General features: G+C 40.1%; 1 protein-coding gene across 35 annotated transcripts in view; it reads right to left on the reverse strand.

Annotated features, from left to right (window-relative positions):
* The window catches only part of PBRM1 (polybromo 1), a 152,136-nt gene that overhangs the window by 56,904 nt on the left and 73,980 nt on the right, over nucleotides 1-21,252 (reverse strand). For all 35 annotated transcript variants that reach the window (XM_033210031.1, XM_033210036.1, XM_033210004.1 and 32 more), the window contains 2 exons: nucleotides 16,729-17,371; nucleotides 10,935-11,146 (listed from right to left, as the gene is read on the reverse strand). In XM_033210031.1, coding sequence (XP_033065922.1) covers nucleotides 10,935-11,146; nucleotides 16,729-17,371 — 855 coding nt within the window. The remainder of the gene's footprint in view (nucleotides 1-10,934; nucleotides 11,147-16,728; nucleotides 17,372-21,252) is intronic.

Here is a 21,252-nt window from a genome sequence, read left to right on the forward strand (position 1 = left end):
ATGCCTGTAATCCCAGCACTTTGGTAGCCGAAGCGGGCGGATCACGAGGTCAGGAGATTGAGACCATCCTGGCTAACACAGTGAAACCCCGTCCCTACTAAAAATACAAAAATTAGCCAAGTGTGGTGGCAGGTGCCTGTAGTCCCAGCTACTTGGGAGGCTGAGGCAGGAGAATGGTGTGAACCCGGGAGGCAGAGCTTGCAGTGAACCGAGATTGTGCCATTGCACTCCAGCCTGGGCGACATAGTGAGACTCCATCTCAAAAAAAAAAAAAAAAATGTTTTTACTGTCATTTTCACTTGTATATGATGAAAATATTTTTTACAAAAACAACATTTCATGGATGTATTATTTTTAAATACATTTTAAAATTGTGATAAAAAATCTATAACGAAATCTGCCATTTGAACCAATGTAAAGTGTGCATTTCAGTGATATTAATTACAACCACAATTTTTGTTTTTTCATTGATATATAATATAAATATTTATGGGGGACATGTGACATTTTGTTGCACGTATAGAACATGTAATGATCAAGTCAGGGTATTTGGGGTAACCATCCTTTCTATGTGTTGGGAACATTTTAAGTTTTCTCTTCTGGCTACTTTGAAACATTCAATACACCGTTGCTAACTACAGTCACCCTATTCTGCTGTCAAATATTAGAACTTATACCTTCTAACTCCATGTTTGTTGCTCTTTTCATCTCTATCCCACCCATCTTTCTCTGTCTTTGGTATCAATCATTCTACTCTCTAACTTCATGAGATCAACTTTTTTAGTTCCCACATGTAATTGAGAACATGCAAAATCCATCTTTCTGTGTCTGGCATATTTCGATTAAGGTAATGATCTGCAGTTCCATCCATGTTGTTACAAATAACATTATTTTATTTTTGCTATGGACAAATAATATTCCATTGTATATACACACACATTTTCTTTATGCTTTCATCCATTGATGGGCACTTACGTTGAATTCGTATCTTTGTTACTGTGAATAGTGCTTCTATAAACGTGAGTGCAGGTATCCCTTTGATACACTAATTTCTTTTCCTTTGGATAAACACCCAGGAGTAGGCTTGCTAGATCATGTAGTTCTATATTTAGTATTTTGAAAAATCTCCATACTGTTTTCACATAGTAACTGTAGTAATTTATATTCCTACCAACAACATATAACAGTTCCCTTTACTCTGCATCCTAGCCAACATCTATTACTTATTGTCTTCTTAATAACAGCCATTCCAACTGGGGTAACAAGGTGACATCACATTGTAGTTTTGATTTGCACTGATGATTAGTCATATCGAACATTTTATCATACACATATTAACCATTTATATGCCTTCATTTGAGAAACAACTGTTCATGTTCTTTGCCCACTTTTTAATGGGATTATTATAACAATTATTGTTTTTTATTGTTGAGATGTTTGAATTCCTGGTATAGTCTGGATATTAGTCCCTCATCAGATGAACAGTTTGCAAATATTTTCTCCCATTGGGCAGGCTGTCTCTTCACTGTCTTGTTTCCTTTGCTGTGCAGAAGCCTTTTAGTTTAATATAATCCCATTTGTCAATTTTTGTTGTCTGTGCTTTTGAGGCTTTTGCCATAAGATCTTTGCCTATACCAATGTCCTGAAGTGTCTTCTCTGTTTTCTTCTAGTAGTTTTATAGTTTTGGGTCTTATGTTTAAGTCTTTACTCCATCTTGAGTTGATTTTTGTATACGGTAAGAGGTATGGGCCTTGTTTCGTTTTCTTCATCTGGATATTCAATTTTTCCACCACCATTTATTAAAGAAGGTGTCCTTCCGCAATGCATGTTCTTGGTGCCCTTGTTGAAAAATCACTTGGCTATAAATATGTGGATTCCCTTCTAAATTCTCTATTCACTTCCATTGGTCTATATGTCTGTTTTTATACCAATACTGTGCTGTTTGGTTACTCTAGCCTTGTAATATATTTTGAAGTCAGGTAGTGTGATGCCTCCAGCTTTGTTCTTTTTTCGCTCAGGATTGCTTTGGCTATTCAGGCCTTTTTTTGGTTCCATCCAAATTTTAAGATTTTTAAAAAATTTTAGAATTTTATTTATTTACTTACTTAGAGACAGAGTTTTGCTCTGTTGCCTAGGCTGGAGTGCAGTGGTGTGATCTCAGCTCACTGAAACCTCTGCCACCCGATTTCAAGTGATTCTCCTGCCTCAGTCTCCCCAGTAATTAGGACTACAGGCATTCAACACCAAGCCCAGCTAATTTGTGTGTGTGTATATATATATATGTATATATATACATATATTTTTTTTTTCCCTGAGATGGAGGTTTTTTTTTTTTTTTTTGAGCCGGAGTTTCACTCTGTCGTCCAGCCTGGAGTTCAGTGGTGTGATCTCTGTTCACTGCAAGCCCCGCCTCCCAGGTTCATGCCATTCTCCTGCCTCAGCCTCCTGAGTAGCTGGGACCACAGGTGCCCGCCACCACGCCCAGCTAATTTTTTGTATTTTTAGTGGAGACAGCGTTTCACCATGTTAGCCAGGATGGTCTCGATCTCCTGACCTTGTGATCCGCCCGCCTCGGCCTCCAAAGTGCTGGAATTACAGGTGTGAGCCACCACACCTGGCATGAGATGGAGTGCTACTCTTGTTGCCCAGGGTGGAGTGCAATGGCACAATCTTGGCTCACCGCAAACTCTGCCTCCTGGATTCAAGTGATTCTCCTGCCTCACCCTCCCGAGTAGCTGGGATTTGTAAGCATGTGCCACCAGGCCCAGCTAATTTTGTTATTTTTGGTAGAGACGGGGGTCTCTCTATGTTGGTTAGGCTGGTCTCGAACTCCTGACCTCAGGTAATCCACCTGCCTCAGCCTCCCAAAGTGCTGGGATTACAGGCGTGAGCCACAGTGCTGGGCCTAATTTTTGTATTTTTAGTAGAGACGGGGTTTTCACCATGTTGGCCAAGCTGGTCTTGAACTCCAGACCTCAAGTGATCTGCCCACCTCGGCCTCCCAAAATGGAGTTACAGGCGTGAGCCACTGTGCCTGGCCTGAATTTTTTTCTATTTCTGTGAAAAATGACATTGGTACTTTGACAGAAATTGGAGATTGAATCTGCAGACTGCTTTGGGTAGTATGCTCATTTTAATGATATTAATTCTTCAGATCCATGAGCATGGGGTTTCTCCATTTGTTTGTGTCCTCTTTAGTTTTTTATATCAGTGTTTTATAGTTTTCCTTATAGAGATCTTTCACCTCATTATTTGTAGGTTTTTGTTTTTTTTTTTTTTTGGTGGATACTATAAATAGGATTGCCTTCTTGATTTCTTTTTTTTTTTTCTTTTTTGAGACGACATTCGCTCTTGTTGCCCAGGCTGGAGTACAATGGTACGATCTTGGCTCACTGCAACCTCTGCCTCTCAGGTTCAAGGGATCCTTCTGCCTCAGCCTACTGAGTAGCTGGGATTATAAGTGTGCATCACCACGCCCAGCTATTTTTTTTTAATTTTTGATAGAGACAAGAGGGTTCACCACGGTGGCCAGTTTGTTCTTGAACTCCTGACATCAAGTGATCTGCCCGCCTCAGCCTCCCAAAGTGCCCTTCTTGATTTCTTTCTCAGCTAGCTCATTACTAGTATGCTGATTTTGTATTCTCCAAGTCACTGAATTTATTTATCAGACTGAAGAGTTTTTTTTAATCAAGTCTTTAGGCTTTTTTAGATATAAGAACATATCAGCAGAGAGGGACAATTTGACTTCTTCCTTTCTCCAATTTATTTCATTCTGTTGACTGATTCTCTTGCAGTACTATGTTGAATAGGAGTGGTGAAAGTGGGGATATTTGACCTGTACCAATTCTTAGAAGAAAGGCTTCCAGGCAGGGCATGGTGGTTAATGCTTGTAATCCCTGCACTTTGCGAGGCCGAGGCGGGCAGATCACGAGGTTAGGAGTTCGAGATCAGCCTGGCCAACATGGTGAAACCCCGTCTCTACTAAAAATACAAAAATCAGCCAGGCATGGCGGCAGGTGCCTGTGGTCTCAGCTACTTGGGAGGCTGAGGCACGAGAATCGCTTGAAACCGGAAGCAGAGGAGGCTGCAGTGAGCCGAGATTGTGCCACTGCACTCCAGCCTGGGCAACAAGAGCGAAACTCTGTCTCAAAAAAAAAAAAAAGACAGGCTTTCAGCTTTTCCTCATCATGCATGATGTTAGCTGTGGATCTGTCATATACAGCCTTTATCATGTTTTAAAACTTATTTATTTATTTTTACAGATAGAGTCTTACTGGAAACTCAAACTCGTGGGGCTCCTTCTGCCTCAGCTTCTGGAGTTGCCATCTGGGATTACAGGCATATGCCACACTGCCGGGTTAATTTTTTGTTTTGTAAAGTCAGATCTCACTATATTGCCCAGGCTGGTCTTAAACTCCTTGTCTCAGTTGATCCTCCCACCTCAGCCTCCCAAAGCACTGGGATTACAGGTGTGAGCCACTGTGCTCAGTTCCTTTATTGAGGTATGTTCCCTCTATGCTTAATTTGTTGAGTTTCTGTCATGAATGGGATGCTGAATTTTATCAAATGCTTTTTCTGCATGTATTGAGATAATCATATGGTTTCTGTCCTTCATTCTGTTAATGTGAAACATCATGTTTATTTTTTGGATTTTTGTTTGTTTGTTTGTTTGAGAGGGAGTCTTGCTCTGTCCCCCAGGCTGGAGTGCAGTGGCCGGATCTCAGCTCACTGCAAGCTCCACCTCCTAGGTTTACGCCATTCTCCTGCCTCAGCCTCCAGAGTAGCTGGGACTACAGGCGCCTGCCACCACGCCCAGCTAGTTTTTTTTTGTATTTTTTAGTAGAGACGGGGTTTCACCGGGTTAGCCAGGATGATCTCGATCTCCTGACCTCGTGATCCGCCCATCTCGGCCTCCCAAAGTGCTGGGATTACAGGCTTCAGTCACCGCGCCCGGCCTGTTTTTTGGATATTTTTAACTATCCTTGTATTGCTGGGATAAATCCCGCATGATTGTGGTGTATTTATAAAAAATATGCTGTTGGATTCATATTGCAAGAATTTTGGTGAGAATTTCTGCATCTACGTTCATCAGGGATACTGGCCTGTAGTTTTCTTTTTGTTGTTATTGTTGCATCCTGGTCTGGTTCTGGCATCAGGGTAATATTGGCCTTTGTAGAATGAGTTTGGCAATGAAATCATTCAGTCCTGGACTTTTCTCTCTTGGGAGACTTTTTATTAGTGATACAATCTCCTGACTTATTATTAGTCCTTTTTCCTGATTCAGTCTTGGCAGGCTGTATGTGTTCAGGAATTTATCCATTTCCTGTAGGTTTTCCAGTTTGCTACTGTACAGTTGTTCATGTTAGTCTCTAATGGTCTTTTGTATTTCTCTAGTATGAGTTTAGTATCTCCTTTTTCATTTCTGATTTTATTTGGGTCTTCTCTTTTTACAGGTTAGTTTGGCAAGTGACTTACTAGTTTGTTTTCTTTTCAAAAAACCAACTTCTTGTTTTGTTGATCCTTTGCATTTTTTTAGGCATATTTCATTGAATTCTGTTGTTCATTATTTCTTTTTATTAACTTTGGGTTTGGTTTGTTGTTGCTTTTCTAATTCCTTGAGGTGAATCATTATTTGAAATGTTTCTACTTTTTTGATTTAGGCATTTATTGCTGTAAAGTTTCCTATTGTAAAAAGCACTGCTTTTGCTGTATCCTACAGGTTTTGTTGTGTTTCAATTTTTGTTTCAATAAATTTTTTATCTTACTAAATTTCTTCCTTGATACAATGGTCATTCAGGAACATGTTTAATATCCATGTATTTGTACAGTTTTCAAAGTTCCTCTTGTTATTGATTTCTAGTTTTCTTCCATTGTGGTCTGAGAAGATAATTGATATGATTTCAATTTTTAAAAATTTATTTATTTTGATAGAGATGAGGTCTTGCTATGTGGCCCAGGCTGGTCTTGAACTCCTGAGCTCAAGTGATCTGCCTGCCTTGGCCTTCCAAAGTGTTGGGATTACAGGTGTGAGCCCAGCCTAATTTCAGTTTTTAAAAATTTATTGAAACTTGTTTTGTGTCCTCACATACGGTCTATCCTGGAGAATGTTTTGTGTGCTGATGAGAAAAATCTGCATTCTGTAGCTGTTACATAAAATGTTCTGTAGATGTCTGGTAGATGCGTTTGTTCTAAAGTGCAGCTTAAATCCAGTGTTTCTTTGTTAATTTTCTGTCTAGATGATCTAATGCTGACAGTGGGATGTTGAAGTCCACAACTACTTATTGTGATTGTGGACTTCAACCACAATCTATCCTGCCCTTTAGATATAATAATACTTGCTTTATATATCTGGCTGCTTTGGTGCTGGGTGTATATATGCTCAGAACTGTTAGATCCCCTTGCTGAACGGATCCCTTTATCTTTACGTAATGACCTTTTTTTGGTCTCTTTTTACTGTTTTGACTGTTTTATCTGATATAAGCAAGCTACTCCTGCTCACTTTTGGTCTCTATTTGCATGAAATATCTTTTTATAACTCTTTATTTTCAGTCTATGTGTCTTCACAGGTGAGATGAGTTTCTTGTAGGCACCATATAGTTGGGTCATATTTTCAGAATACATTCAGCCAGTCTATGTCTTTTTTTTTTTGAGAGACAGAGTCTCGCTCTATCGCCCAGGCTGGAGTGCAGTGGTGCAATCTCGGTTTGCTGTAACCTCCAACTCCCAGGTTCAAGCAATTCTCCTGCCTCAGCTTCCCAAGTAGCTAGAACTACAGGCGCGTGCCACCACGTCCAACTAATTTTTGTATTTTTTGGTAGAGATGAGGTTTCACTATATGTTGGCCAGACTGGTCTTGAACTGCTAACCTCAAGTGATCCACCTGCCTTGGCCTCCCAGAATGCTCAGATTATAGGCGTGAGCCCTGCTCCTGGCCCAGCCTATGTCTTTTAAGTGGAAAGTTAATCCATTTACAGTCAACATTATTATTAATATGTAAGGGCTTATTTCTGTTTTTTGATTACTTGATTTCTGGTTATTCTGTATATCATTTGTTCCTTTGTTTCTCTCTTATGGTTTATCATTGAGGTTTGGTGATATTCTGTAGTGGGTAACATGTGAATTTTTTCTCTTCCTTTTTTGTATGTTTGCTCTACCAGTGTTTTTATATTTTCATGTCTTTTAATGATGATAGTTACTGTCTTACACTTCCAAATGTAGGAATCTCTTAAGCATTTCTTGTAGGACCAATCTAGTGGTAACGAATTCCCTCAGTTTTTGCTTGTCTGGGACTTTATTTCTCCTTCATTTGCAAAAGATAATTTTCCTGGGTATAGTATCCTTTGCCAGCAGTTTTTATTTTAGCACTTTGAATATGCCATCCCATTCTCCCTGGCCTGTAAGATTTCTGCTGAGAAAGCCACTGTTAACCTAATGGGGACTCCATGATAGATGACTAGATACTTTACTGTTACTGTTTTTAGGATTTTCTCCTTATCTTTGACTTCTGACAGTAATGTACCATTGGGAAGACTTTTTTGAATTTTATCTATTTGGGGATCTTTGACTCTTCTGTAACTGGATGTCTAAATTTCTTGATACACTTGGAAAGTTTTCATCCCTTATTTCACTAAACAGGTTTTTCAACGTTTTAAAATTTCCTCTTCACCTTCAGGAATACTGAAAATTTGAATACTTGGTCACTTTATGGTGTCCCTTATGTTACCAAGCTTTGCTCATTCTTTATTTTTCTCTGACTGAGTTATTACTATTTCAAAAGACCTGTCAACAATTCCTGAAATTCTTTCTTCTGCTTAATATAGTCTGTTCCTAAAGCTTTCAAATATCTTTTGTATTTCATTCAATAAATTCTTCAGTTCCAGAATTTTTTAGTTCTTTTTCATGATATCTATTTGATAAAGTTCTCATTCATATCCTGAATTATTTTTCTGATTTCTTTGTATTGTTTCTAAGAATTCTCTTGTATCTCACTGAGGTTCTTTAGTATGATACTTTGAATTATTTTCCTGGAATTTGATAAATTACTTTGTTTGTTTTTGAGATGGAGTCTCACTCTGTTCCAGGCCAGAGTGCAGTGGCACGATCTTGGCTCACTACAACCTCCACCTCCTGGGTTCAAGGTATTCTTCTGCCTCAGCCTTCCGAGTAGCTGAGATTACAGGTGCACACCACCATGCCTGGCTACTTTTTGTATTTTTAGTAGAGACAGTGTTTCACCATGTTGGCCAGGTTGGTCTTGCACTCCTGATCTCGTGATCTGCTGGCCCTGGTCTCCCAAAGTGCGGGGATTACAGTGTGAGCCACCGCGCCCAGCCGATAAACTACTTTTTGATTGGAATCTATTGCTCGAGAATTACTGGGTTCTTTTGGAGGTATCGTATTTCTTGATTCCTGTGTCCTTACATTGATACCATATGTGTGTCTGGTATAATAGTCACTTCTTCCAATGTTCTGAATTTACTTTCGTAGAAGAGGACTTTTCCTTGAAGATAGATCTGTGGTGTTGGTTGGGCAGGATACTTTGGTTTTGAATCTGGGTGTGTACAGTAGTGTAATCTCTGTATGATTCCTTTTACTGTAAACAGTATCAGTGGTATCCATGACTTCCTCAGTAGCTTAGGGCAGCAGCCCCCAATCTTTTTGGCACCGGGGACTAGTTTTGTGGAAGATAATTTTTCCATAGACGGGGGTGGGGTTTGTGGGGGTAAGGGATGAGGGTTGTGGGATGGTTTCAGGATGAAACTGTTCCATATCAGATCATCAGGCATTAGAGTTTCATAAGCAGTGCATAACCTAAATCCCTCACATACACAGTCCACAACAGGGTTCATGCTCCTATGAGAATCTAATGCCACCACTGATCTAACAGGAAGTGGAGCTCAGGAGATAATGTTCGCTTGCTTGCCAGTCACTGACTCCTGTGGAGCCCAGTTCCTAACTAATGTGGGGGGTGGGGAGGAGGTGGGGGCCCCTGGCTTGGGGTGCAGTTGACAGTGGAGGCTGTGATAAAGTACTGCTGGGGACTGGGCTGTCAATTGTGCCAGGCTCTGGGCACCAGAGTGGTGTATACTGGCACTGGTGTTATTAGTTCCAGGCAGGCCCATTCTTGGGACTCCAGCTGGCTTGCTGGAGTGCCAGGAATGGCAGCAGTGGATCGAGCAGGTGGGTGGGTTTCTGAGCCCCTGGGCAGTGGATGTGACAAGGGTGAAAGCAGTAGCAGTGCTGGGACAACTCTCTGGGACCCAAATGTTTTGCACCAGTACTGGCAATGGCTATGATGGGTGGGCTAGTACCTGGACCCACAGGTAACACATGAAGATGGGTGCCAGTTGTGGTGGTAGTGGCAGATTGAGTGGCCCTGACCCCAGGTGCTGGGAAAAGTGCTCAGGTATCACTAACTGTCAACTGGGCTGGACAATCCCCAGGCCCCTGGATGGAATGTGCAGATAATTACATATATGGGATCAATCAGTTGCTGCTTTCAAGATTTTCATCAGTTTGATGATGATGTATCTAAATGGGGCTTTCTTTGTGTTTATCTTACTCGAAATTCTTGGAGCTGTAGGTTAATGTTTTTCATCAATTTGAGAGGTTTTCACTCATTATGTCTTCAAATCTTTTTTTCTCCCCCTTTCTCTTCTCTCCTCTGGAGCTCCCACTATAGATCTACTAGGACACTTGACACTAGAGGTTGCTCCTCTCTTTCTACAGCCAATGACTTAGGTGAAGGTTGTACTTAACTACCTCAAGCCCATAAGGATGTACCACGTGCTGATAGATCTGTGTATAGGTTGGGAGATGCACTCAAAGTCACAGTCAATTTTCAAGTACCCCTTGGATTTTGCTTTTCACCAGGTTCTTTTGCATCTTCCCCGACAGCATGTGTAGGTTTCCAGTTGGCTGGGAACGTGTGGAGAGCTTATTTCAGTCCTTTTACGGATGTCTAATTTTCAGAATATTCTTTAACTTGGATCATCACCTTGGGCCATCAAAGTTGCAGCTTTACTCCATGCATTTCTGCATCAATCACTTTTAGCTGGCAAAGTCACAAACTGCCCCCTCCTCTAAACCCCACACATATATATTCACTATCTTCCTGAATGAGTATATCATGTATCTCCTTTGGTGATAAAGCTGTTGGTTTTGCAGTTAGTTCTATGCTGGCAAAATTACTATTCTCACCAACTAGGTTTCTTTCTCTTCTCTTTGGGGAAGAGAATGCCATCACTTGTAAGAATTTGCTTCAAATCAATCTATTTTGTTTTCTTGCCTAAGGGAAAAAAATCTATGCAGGAGATTTGATGCCAAAGATTAACATAACTTAGAGTCACATATTCTAGGAATCTATGTGAACTTGAACTTTATCAGAAATGATCCAATTTGTAATCATAAGATCCTGTTATCAAAATATTTCTAAATTCTGGCAAGTGACCCAAAGTAACATTTTATAGTTTGATACAATTAAAATTAAACTGTTCTCCAGGTATGTGATTCAACCAAAATATCATCTACTTGTCTGGTCCAAAGTATCTATGAGGAAAGCAACGCTACTGTATGATGTGGCAAAAACTTGATGGACTCACTGTTGAGAATGCTTTCTAGTTCTAGCTGGCCTGTTTAGGTTTTGATCTACCAATAATATAAAGAGGCATTAAGCCCCCACACTTGTGAATTAACTGACTCTTTTCCTGGAATGCTAGGATAACAGCTGTGCCACAGGTAACTTTCAGTCTTTCCCAGGTCTGATGACCAAATTGATAACTATAAAAATATTTCCATCTCATTGTGCCTACTCTAATATAGTCAATACCCTGAGTTTTCATTCATACAAACAGGACTCTTTTCCACAGCTAATTATGAGAACAGCTAGAAGACAGTGCATTTCTTCATATTCAATAAAATGAAAAGAAACCAACCTCTTTTTTCTTCTTCTCGTTTTAGTTTATCTTCCTCTATTTCTTTTGGCAATTTTTCCTTTTTCTCTTTCTCCACATCATTATGCAAATGTTTTGTGGTATAGCTGAGTGCCGGTGAAAGAAGAATCTCTCCATTTTTGCAGAGTTCATCACGAATTTTAATAAAAAACTGCTGAAGTTCTACCGCATCTTCATATATTTCTGAATCTGTCCTATAACGGCATCAAGAGTATCCACTGACACACAAGCTGTTTCTTTTAAACACCTCAATTATGTTTAATTCTATTAAATGCTTCTTTAATTGATACAGTGGTATTTCTGTACAGGTCTATGAAGAGTATCTTTCTGAAGTTTGTTAAAACAAAATCCGAAGTGTCATTTTACCATGGTAAAGCCTCATGGCCACCATTTTCCTTTACTTCAAGGCTCACTTCTTGTACAGCTCATGTAAAAGGAAAGGCTTCATGTATTTTCTCTTGGAGATACATGGCACATGCATCAATTGATTCTGGCAGGGGAAGGTGGCTGCCAGAACCAAGAATTGTACCAAGTTTCTACAATATGTTCAACACTTACTCGTATCCATTCTTTGCATTTTTACTTTCTCTTAATAGCAGACCGGTGTGTTACATAATAGGCTCTATTTTCTTCCTTTTGGTCCTACATCACGGTTGCCTAGGCTAGTGAGACCCTGTGAATATCTGAACCTAAAGCAAAGCCATGAAGGCATTCTATAATGGTTACAGGCCTCAGAGTTAGTGTTCATTTTAGTTTCCCAGAATAACTGTGTAATTCTGGGGAACCAGCAAAGGCAACATAGTGAAAGATGGAAAAAAGATTATCTATGTCATACCCAGAACTTTTCTGAGTCTCTTTCCTCATTTATGAAATAAGGCAGCCAGGCATGGTGGCTCACACCTATAATCCCAATGCTTTGGGAGGCCGATGTGGGAGGACTGCTTAAGGCCAGGAGTTTGAGACCAGCCTAAGCAACACAGCAAGAAACTGTCTCAACAAAAAATCAGCTGGGCATTGGAGTACATACCTGTAGTCCTAGCTATCTGGGAAGCTGAGGTGGGAGGGTCACTTGAGCTCAGGAGTTCAAGGGTGCAGTAAGTCATGATGGCACCACTGCATTCCACCCTGGGCAACAGAGCAAGACCCTGTCTCTTTAAAAAAATCAACAAATAGGCCAGTTGTGGTGGCTCACACCTACAATCCCAGCACTTTGGGAGGTCAAGGTGGGCCAAAATGGTTAACCCCAGTCTCTACTGAAAATATAAAAATTAGCCAGGCATGATGGTGCACATATGTAATCTCAGCTACTAAGCAGGCTGAGGCAGGACAATCGCTTGAACCCGGGAGCAGAGAGTTGCAGTGAGCCAAGATTGCGCCACTGCACTCTAGTCTGGGCAATAGAGTGAGACTCTGTCTCAAAATAAATAAATAAATACATAAATAAATAAATAAAAAGTGGGGAGTGGGCAAAATAAACTTCAGACTTTAGAATTTTGACTGGAGGAAATTTTATTACTGTTTCTAGTCCACTGCGGTCTGAGGAAGGTTTACATACAATTGTTCTTATTTTATTTTATTTTTTTAGGCTGGGTCTTGCTCTGCCACTCAGACTGGAGTGCAGTGGCGTGATCACAGCTCACCACAGCATCAACTCCTTGGGCTCAAGCTGGCTAATTTTTAAATTTTTTGTAGTAACAGTGTCCTCCCTATGTTGCCCAGGCTGGTCTTGAACTCCTGGCCTTGAGTGATCCTCCCACTTCAGCCTTCCAAAGTGCTTAAATTACAGGTGTGAGACACCACAACTGGCTGGCTTAAATAGAATTCTATTAACTAAGAATACCAGAGTCTAAAAACTTATTCACAAAACTAACCACAAAGGTCTCAGCAGTTACAGAGACATTCTGGTCAGAGGAGTGTGGCCAAGTTAGCCGCCTGTTGATACATGCCACTAGAGCATCAAACTTCAGAGAGGAGCAGAATGCTGCTCCTCATCAGCAAAGGTGAACTGGCAAACAATTAAAAGACACGATCAATAACCTAAATGGGTATTTCTGGAAAGGTTTTTTTTTTTTTTTTGAGACGGAGTTTCATTCTTGTTGCCCAGGCTGGGGTACACTGGTGCGATCTCAGCTCTGCAACCTCTGCCTCCCAGGTTCAAGCAATTCTCCTGCCTCAGCCTCTCAAGTAGCTGGGATTATAGGCACCCACCACCATGCCTGGCTAATTTTTGTACTTTTAGTAGAAACGGGGGCTTCACCATGTTGGCCAAGCTGGTCTCAAATTCCTGACCTCAGGTGATCCTCCTGCCTTGGCCTCCCAAAGTGCTGGGATTACAGGTGTGAGCCACTGTGTCCGGCCTTGGAAAGGTTTTAAATATCTTTTGGGGTCATAGAAATGCTAATACTTGTAGGAAAGCAATAAAAATAAAACTTACCATGGGAAGACACCCCTGAAACACTTTTTTTTTTCTTCTTGAGATAGAGTCTCACTCTGCTGCCCAGGCTGGAGTACAGTGGCATGATCACGGCTCACTATAGCCTCAATCTTCTGGCTCAAGCAATCCTCCCACCTCAGCCTCTCGAGTAGCTGGGACTATAGGCATATGTCACCAAGCTTGGCTGATTTTTAAAATTTTATTTTAAGTAGAGATAAGGAAGGTCTTGCTATGTTGTCCAGACTGGTCTCAAACTCCTGAGTGCAAGCCATCCTCCCACCTTGGGCTCCCAAAGTGCTGGGATTACAGGTGTGAGCCACTGTACCTGGCCCCTAAAACACAATTTTATGTCTGTTTTCTGAATGAAGATATTTGAATTCTACTCACTTGAAATTAAAGTTCATTTTATAACAGTGTACAATTTTAAGTATAAAATTAAAAGTGAAAATTTTTGTAAATTAAAAGTAAAAAATTTTTGTAAAATTTTTGTAAATACCTTTCAAGGTATACTGAAAGGGCAGATCATAAGTCCATCATATCACATGGTTTAGAAATGAACATTTTGTACAAGAGTCACTAAGCATGTACCATACGCTTTCTTGTTTATTCCAAGTACTATAAAGAATTTATTAATCTAAGATGTCAGGTATTCATTGAATGTGCAGGAGCATATATACTCAAGCTGGAAAAACAACTCTAAATTCCTCCTCAATTGCTAAGTAATCTTTTTATATAAGGCAGACATTCAGCAAAAGGAAATAATTACGAATACAGGAGGCTCTTAATGCTTCCCTTGTTCATCTTCCCACAGGTCCCTTTTACCTGCAAGGGGGTCAGAGTGTTTAGTCTGGGAATACTGCCAGCAGTTTAGGAAAGGCAGCAGCCAACTGGCAAGAGTCAGCACTGTGTTGTTACTAAATACGGTTGATGGACAAACTATTGTCACCTAAGTGAATTTTTCTCTTGTTATGTCTCACTGTTCGGATTCCTTCTATTTTAGCCTGTGAAGTCCTAGGTGACGTTGGGTAACAGTGGTGGGTAGGGGTAGGGGTAAATGGTGATGAAGCACGAAGACTCTTAAGAGATCAACATGGAAATCTACTGTATGTAGACTTCACTGAATTTATGAACTAATATTTCTGGGATGTCTAGCTTTGTTACTGATAATATAGTTGATAAAGGCATAGTTTATCATTCACTAAACTGATGCATCCCCATCAATTCTTATTAAGTACTTATTCTTAATAAGTACTATAAGCAGTCACAATACTACCTTCTTTTACAAAGTTAAGAATGGCTCCCTGCATGTTTTTCTTTTAAATATTTTTCCTAACTATTAAATTACCAGGGATCCCTTTTGTTTTTCAACAAAGTTCTGGGCATGAGGGTAAAACTGTGTGCACCAATATCTCATAAAAATATACCTTGGATTCTATCTCCCAGGCCTCAAAAGCAAAAAACAATCATGTCAACAATGGGAGAATGAAAAGAAGCTAATTTCCTAGAGATACAAATCTTAATTCTTAAGATAAACATATCATCTATACAACATAAACAAAGTTCCTAATAATCTAGAAGACAAATAATCATTGAAAGACTCACAGAACTAACACCAAGATGTAATGGGGCTAAGCAGGGAGGTGAGGAAGGGAGGGGTATTAGACTTAAGGACTACTTAAGCCAAGAACAAGAACAGAAAGAAGTCTAAGCTACATGAAAGCAGAGTTTGTTTTGCCCACTGGTGTATTCCATGCATCTAGAATATGCTCATTAATTGGTAGCATCTCCATAAATATGTGTTGAATAAATGAGTAACATCAAGAGTTTTTGACTGCAAGATGTCCCTCCATCCTTCTCTTTCTCTACCCAATTGCTGAAGCACCATATTATTAAGGACCATTTCTTAAAGGTGTCACTCATGGGCCTCACCAAACTGGCCCCACCTCTATCCCTGTCTTTTAAACATATCATATTCATTTCCTAACTCCATTCCTTTGCTCATAACATTCATCTTATTTGAAATATCCTCTTGCCTACTCATTTGAACCCTACCTATCCACCCATTCTTTCCTGATGCCTTATGCCTTATGCCTTTTTAGGAGAACTGTGGCCTATCTTTACTAAATATCAGGTTGTGATATGTTGTTTCATGTCTGGAATTATTGTTCCCTTAAGCATAAGTCCTGGCCCATCCATCAGACTTCAAGCTTTTAGAGCACAGAGCTCAAGGCTTATCATCCACGGCCGTGCTCCATGACTTGTCCTACTAACTGGCTCAGGAGTAGCTCTCCGCAGTGAAGAGCAAGACAAGTCACATCACTTACTAGTTGGATGACTATGGGTAACTTTTCTCTGCCTATGCCTCTAATTCTTTCAAATGCAAACTGAGAAGATTATCACTTACCTAGAATGGCTATCGTAAGGGTTAGAGATTGCCTTCATAAAGTGTTTAGCATGGTGCTTTACAAAGAGTTGGTGCTTAACACAAGCAGCAAATGTTACGATCTTTTTTCTTTTATTTGCGAAGATACTGAAAGCAAACACTACTTGCTTTTCTTTAAAGGTTCAGAGCAATTTCTGACTTCATAGATTCCCTAGCTGGCATTACACTGCCTAAAGGTCTAGTTCTAAACACGGTAAGTTGTAAGCTCCAGGAAGGTAGGGTTTGTATCTTTATTTTTTTATATTTTCCCAGCTGTCTCCAAGAGCACATATAAAATACACTGTAATTGCTGAATTTAATAGTCAAGTTTGATATTGACATGCAGCAAATATATATCACAGATAAAAATTAGAAGGAAATTTAAGTTTAATGTAAATCTAAATTTGCTTCTTTTAAAACATTCTATGTCTTCAGCAAGCTCTTTAGAAATCTAAGATTAAAAAAAAAAAAAAAAGCCCTTTGAGGTACTTAAAGTGGTGATCAAATTTATATCAGTCTAACTTCAGGTCAATACCTTGGAGCTATTTTATTTAAAGCAGTCATGCATTGAAGCCAAACCTTAAAAGAAAAATGCAGTTACTATTTCCAATTAGAAACATTTATCTTTTTATAAAACACATTCTGCGAAAGGCTGTATTTTAAGTTTATGCTTTTCAAGAGACCTTCAATTTTGTCTTCCTCCTCACTGGCCTTAATCTAGATGACTTAGTGGTGTGCCTTCTCTCCCCCATAGAATATACTCGCTCCTAAGAAGTTCTGGCTAATTAGAATTCAGAATAGCATGCTACCAACTACAATCACGTACATAAGTGGAAACAGTACATCAAAGCAATATTCTTTCATCTCTTTTGTATTAAATAGCACACATCCTCAAAATGAAAATGGCTTTGAAAACATACCGATTCATCCTTCTTGCTCGTTCCAATACTTCAAACATATGCTCTTGAAATAAATCAAGCCGCCGGTAGCGATTATTTTCAACATTCTTCCTAATTATGTCAAATGTAAGGGGTGGTTTGTTAGGAAAGTTGGGATCCACAGCAGGAATTTCCGCTAAAGAATCACTGTAGCATCTTCCCTCATCATCCTGATGACTCATGACTGACACAAAAAGATTGTGGATAAGCTCTTGAATCAGCAAAGTCACATTTGGGACATGAGAGTCCTCATCTCCCTCCAGGTCTCTGCGTGTTTCAAGCAGGACTTTGTGTAGGACAAGAGCATCTTTGTAGATCAAAGACTCAGGCTCATTGTATGTACACGCATTATTAAACATCATGACAAAGTCCTCAACCATAGAGTCAATATCTTGGTACTTGTTGGCCATCATGTGACTTCGAATTTTTTCCATGTCCATGGGCTTTTTAATAGTCAGATAGTAGTCAGGCAACTCAGATCTAGAGGGAAGCCTCAGAAATATGGCACTGAGGCGGCGACCTCTCTTATCAGTATAGTTCTTTACAGCTTCATAGACCTCATTTAGTTTCTGCTGCATTGGAGTCATGTATTTTGATTTTTTAGGAGAAATGCCACTCTTCCTACCTAAAGAGAGAGACTTAAAGTTAAATGAATAAAATAAATGAACCTAAATTTGTATACAGATGGTAGCATAATCACAAGGGTCAATTCCAAATAATTTGTAAAACCCAGCAATTAGCATGTCTATAGTGAAATATAACCTGCAGACAAAAGAACTAAAAAAAATTTTTAACTGTTTTCAGTAATCATATTTTTGATGGGAGACTAAGTACTGTAAGGTTGAGAAAGCTGTGAATAAGGAATAAAGCAAATGAGCAGCTATGTGACATTCTATCACCTCTGGTATCACTGAGAACTGAGATTTTCATCGTGGGATAAAAAGAGATAACGGATGTTAAAACATAGGACATTAATAATTACCTTGAGGCCTTTAATCTCAATTGAAAGTATCGCTATGAACTTATGATGTATTTTATCTTTAAATATAAGCATACGAACAAACACACACAAATTTCCTAGCTCTGTCCACTGAAAATCGTACAAACAATGACTACCTCAGTAGCAGTACAGCCCACACTAGAGTTTTAAAATATTAATTCCAAATACTAATGTTGAGGAACCCTCACCTTTTAGCAGAAACATGAAAAAGATAGGGCTCCTTGGCAAATGACTGATTCCCAGTCTGGTATATCTTCAAACACTAGACAGTAAAGAATCTATCAATGACTTCTTACCATGACTTCATGTCAACAGAATATAGGAACCATCTGGGCGTGGTGGCTCATGCCTGTAACCCCAACACTTTGGGAGGCCAAGGTGGGTGGATCACCTGAGGTCAGGAGTTCAAGATCAGCCTGGCCAATATGGCAAAACCCCGTCTCTATTAAAAATACAAAAAATGGCTGGGCGCGGTGGCTCAAGCCTGTAATCCTAGCACTTTGGGAGGCCGAGATGGGCGGATCACGAGGTCAGGAGATCGAGACCATCCTGGCTAACACAGTGAAACCCCGTCTCTACTAAAAATACAAAAACTAGCCGGGCGAGGTGGCGGACGCCTGTAGTCCCAGCTACTCGGGAGGCTGAGGCAGGAGAAAGGCGTAAACCCGGGAGGCGGAGCTTGCAGTGAGCTGAGATCCGGCCACTGCACTCCAGTCCGGGCGACAGAGCGAGACTCCGCCTCAAAAAACAAACAAACAAAAAAAATACAAAAAATTAGCTGGGTGTGGTGGTGGCACCTGTAATCCAAGTTACTTGGGAGGCTGAGGCAGGAGAATTGCTTGAACCCAGGAGACAGAGGTTGCAGTGAGCTGAAATCAAGCATGGGCGACAGAGCGAGATTCTGTCTCAAAAAAAAAACAAAACAAAACAAAACAAAAAGAATATAGGAATCAGCCTGAACCAGCCTGAGTATCAATAACGGCAATAACTTCAATCACAACTGAGTCATATGTTTAAGTCTGGTAGTTCTTAATAATATGTATAAACAAACAACAAAATGGGTAAATAATGAAGGATGTTAGTAAACCAACGCACATTTTGAAAACTGGTAAAGGGGAAAACAAAATAAAACAAAAACAAGCCTTTATCCTTTCAAAAAGCAAGACACACACATGAAAAACACTGTACCACTGGCTATTCAAATATCAGATAAGGCAAAGTTTCGCTAGAGCTAATAAGGAATAAAATTAAAAATGATCACAATTTTATATCACTTTCATGAATTAATAATTAATGAAGTATGCAACACCACCAGTTAAAAGAAAGACATAAATAGATTTCACATGTACCTGATGGAAGACGATATATTACCTATGAAGTCGGTTTTTCTGCCAAAGGGAGAGGACAGGGGATCAGACCTCAATCTGATCAAGCCTCTGGCTCCAACTACCAATTTACAGGAAATGCAAAGGACAGAGGAATACATGAAAGTACAACATAGTGGGCCAGGAGTGGTGGCTCATGCCTGTAATACCAGCACTGTGGAAGGCCAAGGTGGGCAGATCACTTGAGTCCAGGAGTTCAAGACCAGCCTGGCAACATGGCAAAACCCTGTCTCTACTAAAAATACAAAAAAAATGAGCTGGAGGTGGTGGTGTGTACCTATAGTCCCAGCTACCTGAGAGGCTAAAGTGGGAGGACTGCTTCAGTCAGGAGGTGGAGGTGGCAATGAGCCAAGAATGTGCCACTACACTCCAGCCTGGGTGACACAGTGAGACCCTGTCTCCAAAAAACAAAATGAAACAAAACACAAAACACACAAAAAACCCCACAACATATGGATGCAATCAGCAAAATCCAGACTATGGGAAACTATAGCACAAATCTAATTTCTTCAACAGATAAATGGTAAGGGGTGGAAAAAGAGAGAGATGGAGGGGAGTTTACAGATTAAAAGAAGTATTGGGCTGGGCACGGTGGCTCACACCTGTAATTCCAGCACTTTGGGAGACCAAGGGCAGATCACGAGGTCAGGAGTTCGAGACCAGCCTGGCCAATATGGTGAAACAGGACTGAGTCACCTCCCTGGCCACTGTACTGTACATTTATATATGTTTGAAATTTTTCATTAAAAAAACAGAGAAATAAAAAGGAAGCCAGGCACGGTGGCTCATGCCTGTAATCCCAACACTTTAGAAGGCAGAGGCAGGAGGATCGCTTGAGCCCAGGAGTTCAAGACCAGCCTGGCCAATACAGGGAGACCCTGCCTCTATTAATATAAAACAAACAAAAGAAATAAAAAGGAAATTAACATTCCACATAAAAAGCCCTTTTTTCCTGAACTTTAAAAAATGCATATGTGAATTTATGTATTTAAATATAATTTAGGTAGTTATTGTTAAACTATTATTAGTCTCTTATGAAATCCACTCTAGTTAAAAGATACTGTGTTCCTACAAAGTGGAATGAAAGTTTTACATTTCTGTAAATCTTCTGTATGCTTTTACAATTCCATGAAAAGATAAATGCCTTAAAAAGGATTCATCGCTTAGCAGTAAATCATACCCAAATCTACTACTAAATTTAGTTGATAGTCATTTCAGATAAAAAAGCTAGTCCGGGCCAGGCGGGGTGGCTCACACCCGTAATCCCAGCACTTTGGGAGGCCAAGGCAGGCGAATCACTTGAGGTCAGGAGTTTTGACAGCAGCCTGGTCAACATGGTGAAACCCTGTCTCTACTAAAAATACAAAAAATTAGTTGGGCATAGTGGCGTACACCCATAGTCCCAGCTACTTGGGAGGCTGAGTGGAAGGATCACTTGAACCTGGGAGGCAGAGGCTGCAGTGAGCCAAGGTCACGCCACTGCACTCCAACCTGGGTGACAGGGCGAGATGCTTTATCAAAAAAAAAAAAGCTAGCCTGTCTGTTTTCCCCCTTTTCAGCAAATACGGCTCCAACGAATATCATTATCAATTGCTTGGTATCTATTTTATTTATATATTTTAAAGAAGACAGAAATCTCTTATCTAATGGTATTAATAACTTTTGCTGTCTTCTCTTCGAACCTTTTTCTTCCTTTTTTTTTTTTTTTTTTTTCTGAGGCAGAGTCTCAGGAGCGCAGTGGCGTGATCTTGGCTCACTGCAACCTCCGCCTCCCAGGTGCAAGCAATTATCCTGCCTTAGCCTCCCAAAGAGCTGGGATTACAGGCATGTACTCCCATGTCTGGCTAACTTTTGTATTTTTAGTAAAGATGGGGATTCACCATGTTGGCCGGGCTGGTCCTGAACTCCTGACCTCAAGTGATCTGCCCACCTCAGCCTCTCAAAGTGCTGAGATTACAGGCATGAGTCACTGTCCCTGGCCTTCTCTTACAACTTTTAATAAAAAAACCAACCACAGACTACATTCAAATGATAGCTGAGTATAGTACAGTGGCTGGACATCTCTAACTCCTCTAACTCTGTCCAGTTGGAACTGCTGGGATTCATTTTTAATTCTAGTAA

The sequence above is a fragment of the Trachypithecus francoisi genome, unplaced genomic scaffold, assembly GCF_009764315.1.
Source record: "Trachypithecus francoisi isolate TF-2019V2 unplaced genomic scaffold, Tfra_2.0 Lachesis_group0, whole genome shotgun sequence".
Taxonomy (NCBI): Eukaryota; Metazoa; Chordata; class Mammalia; order Primates; family Cercopithecidae; genus Trachypithecus; species Trachypithecus francoisi.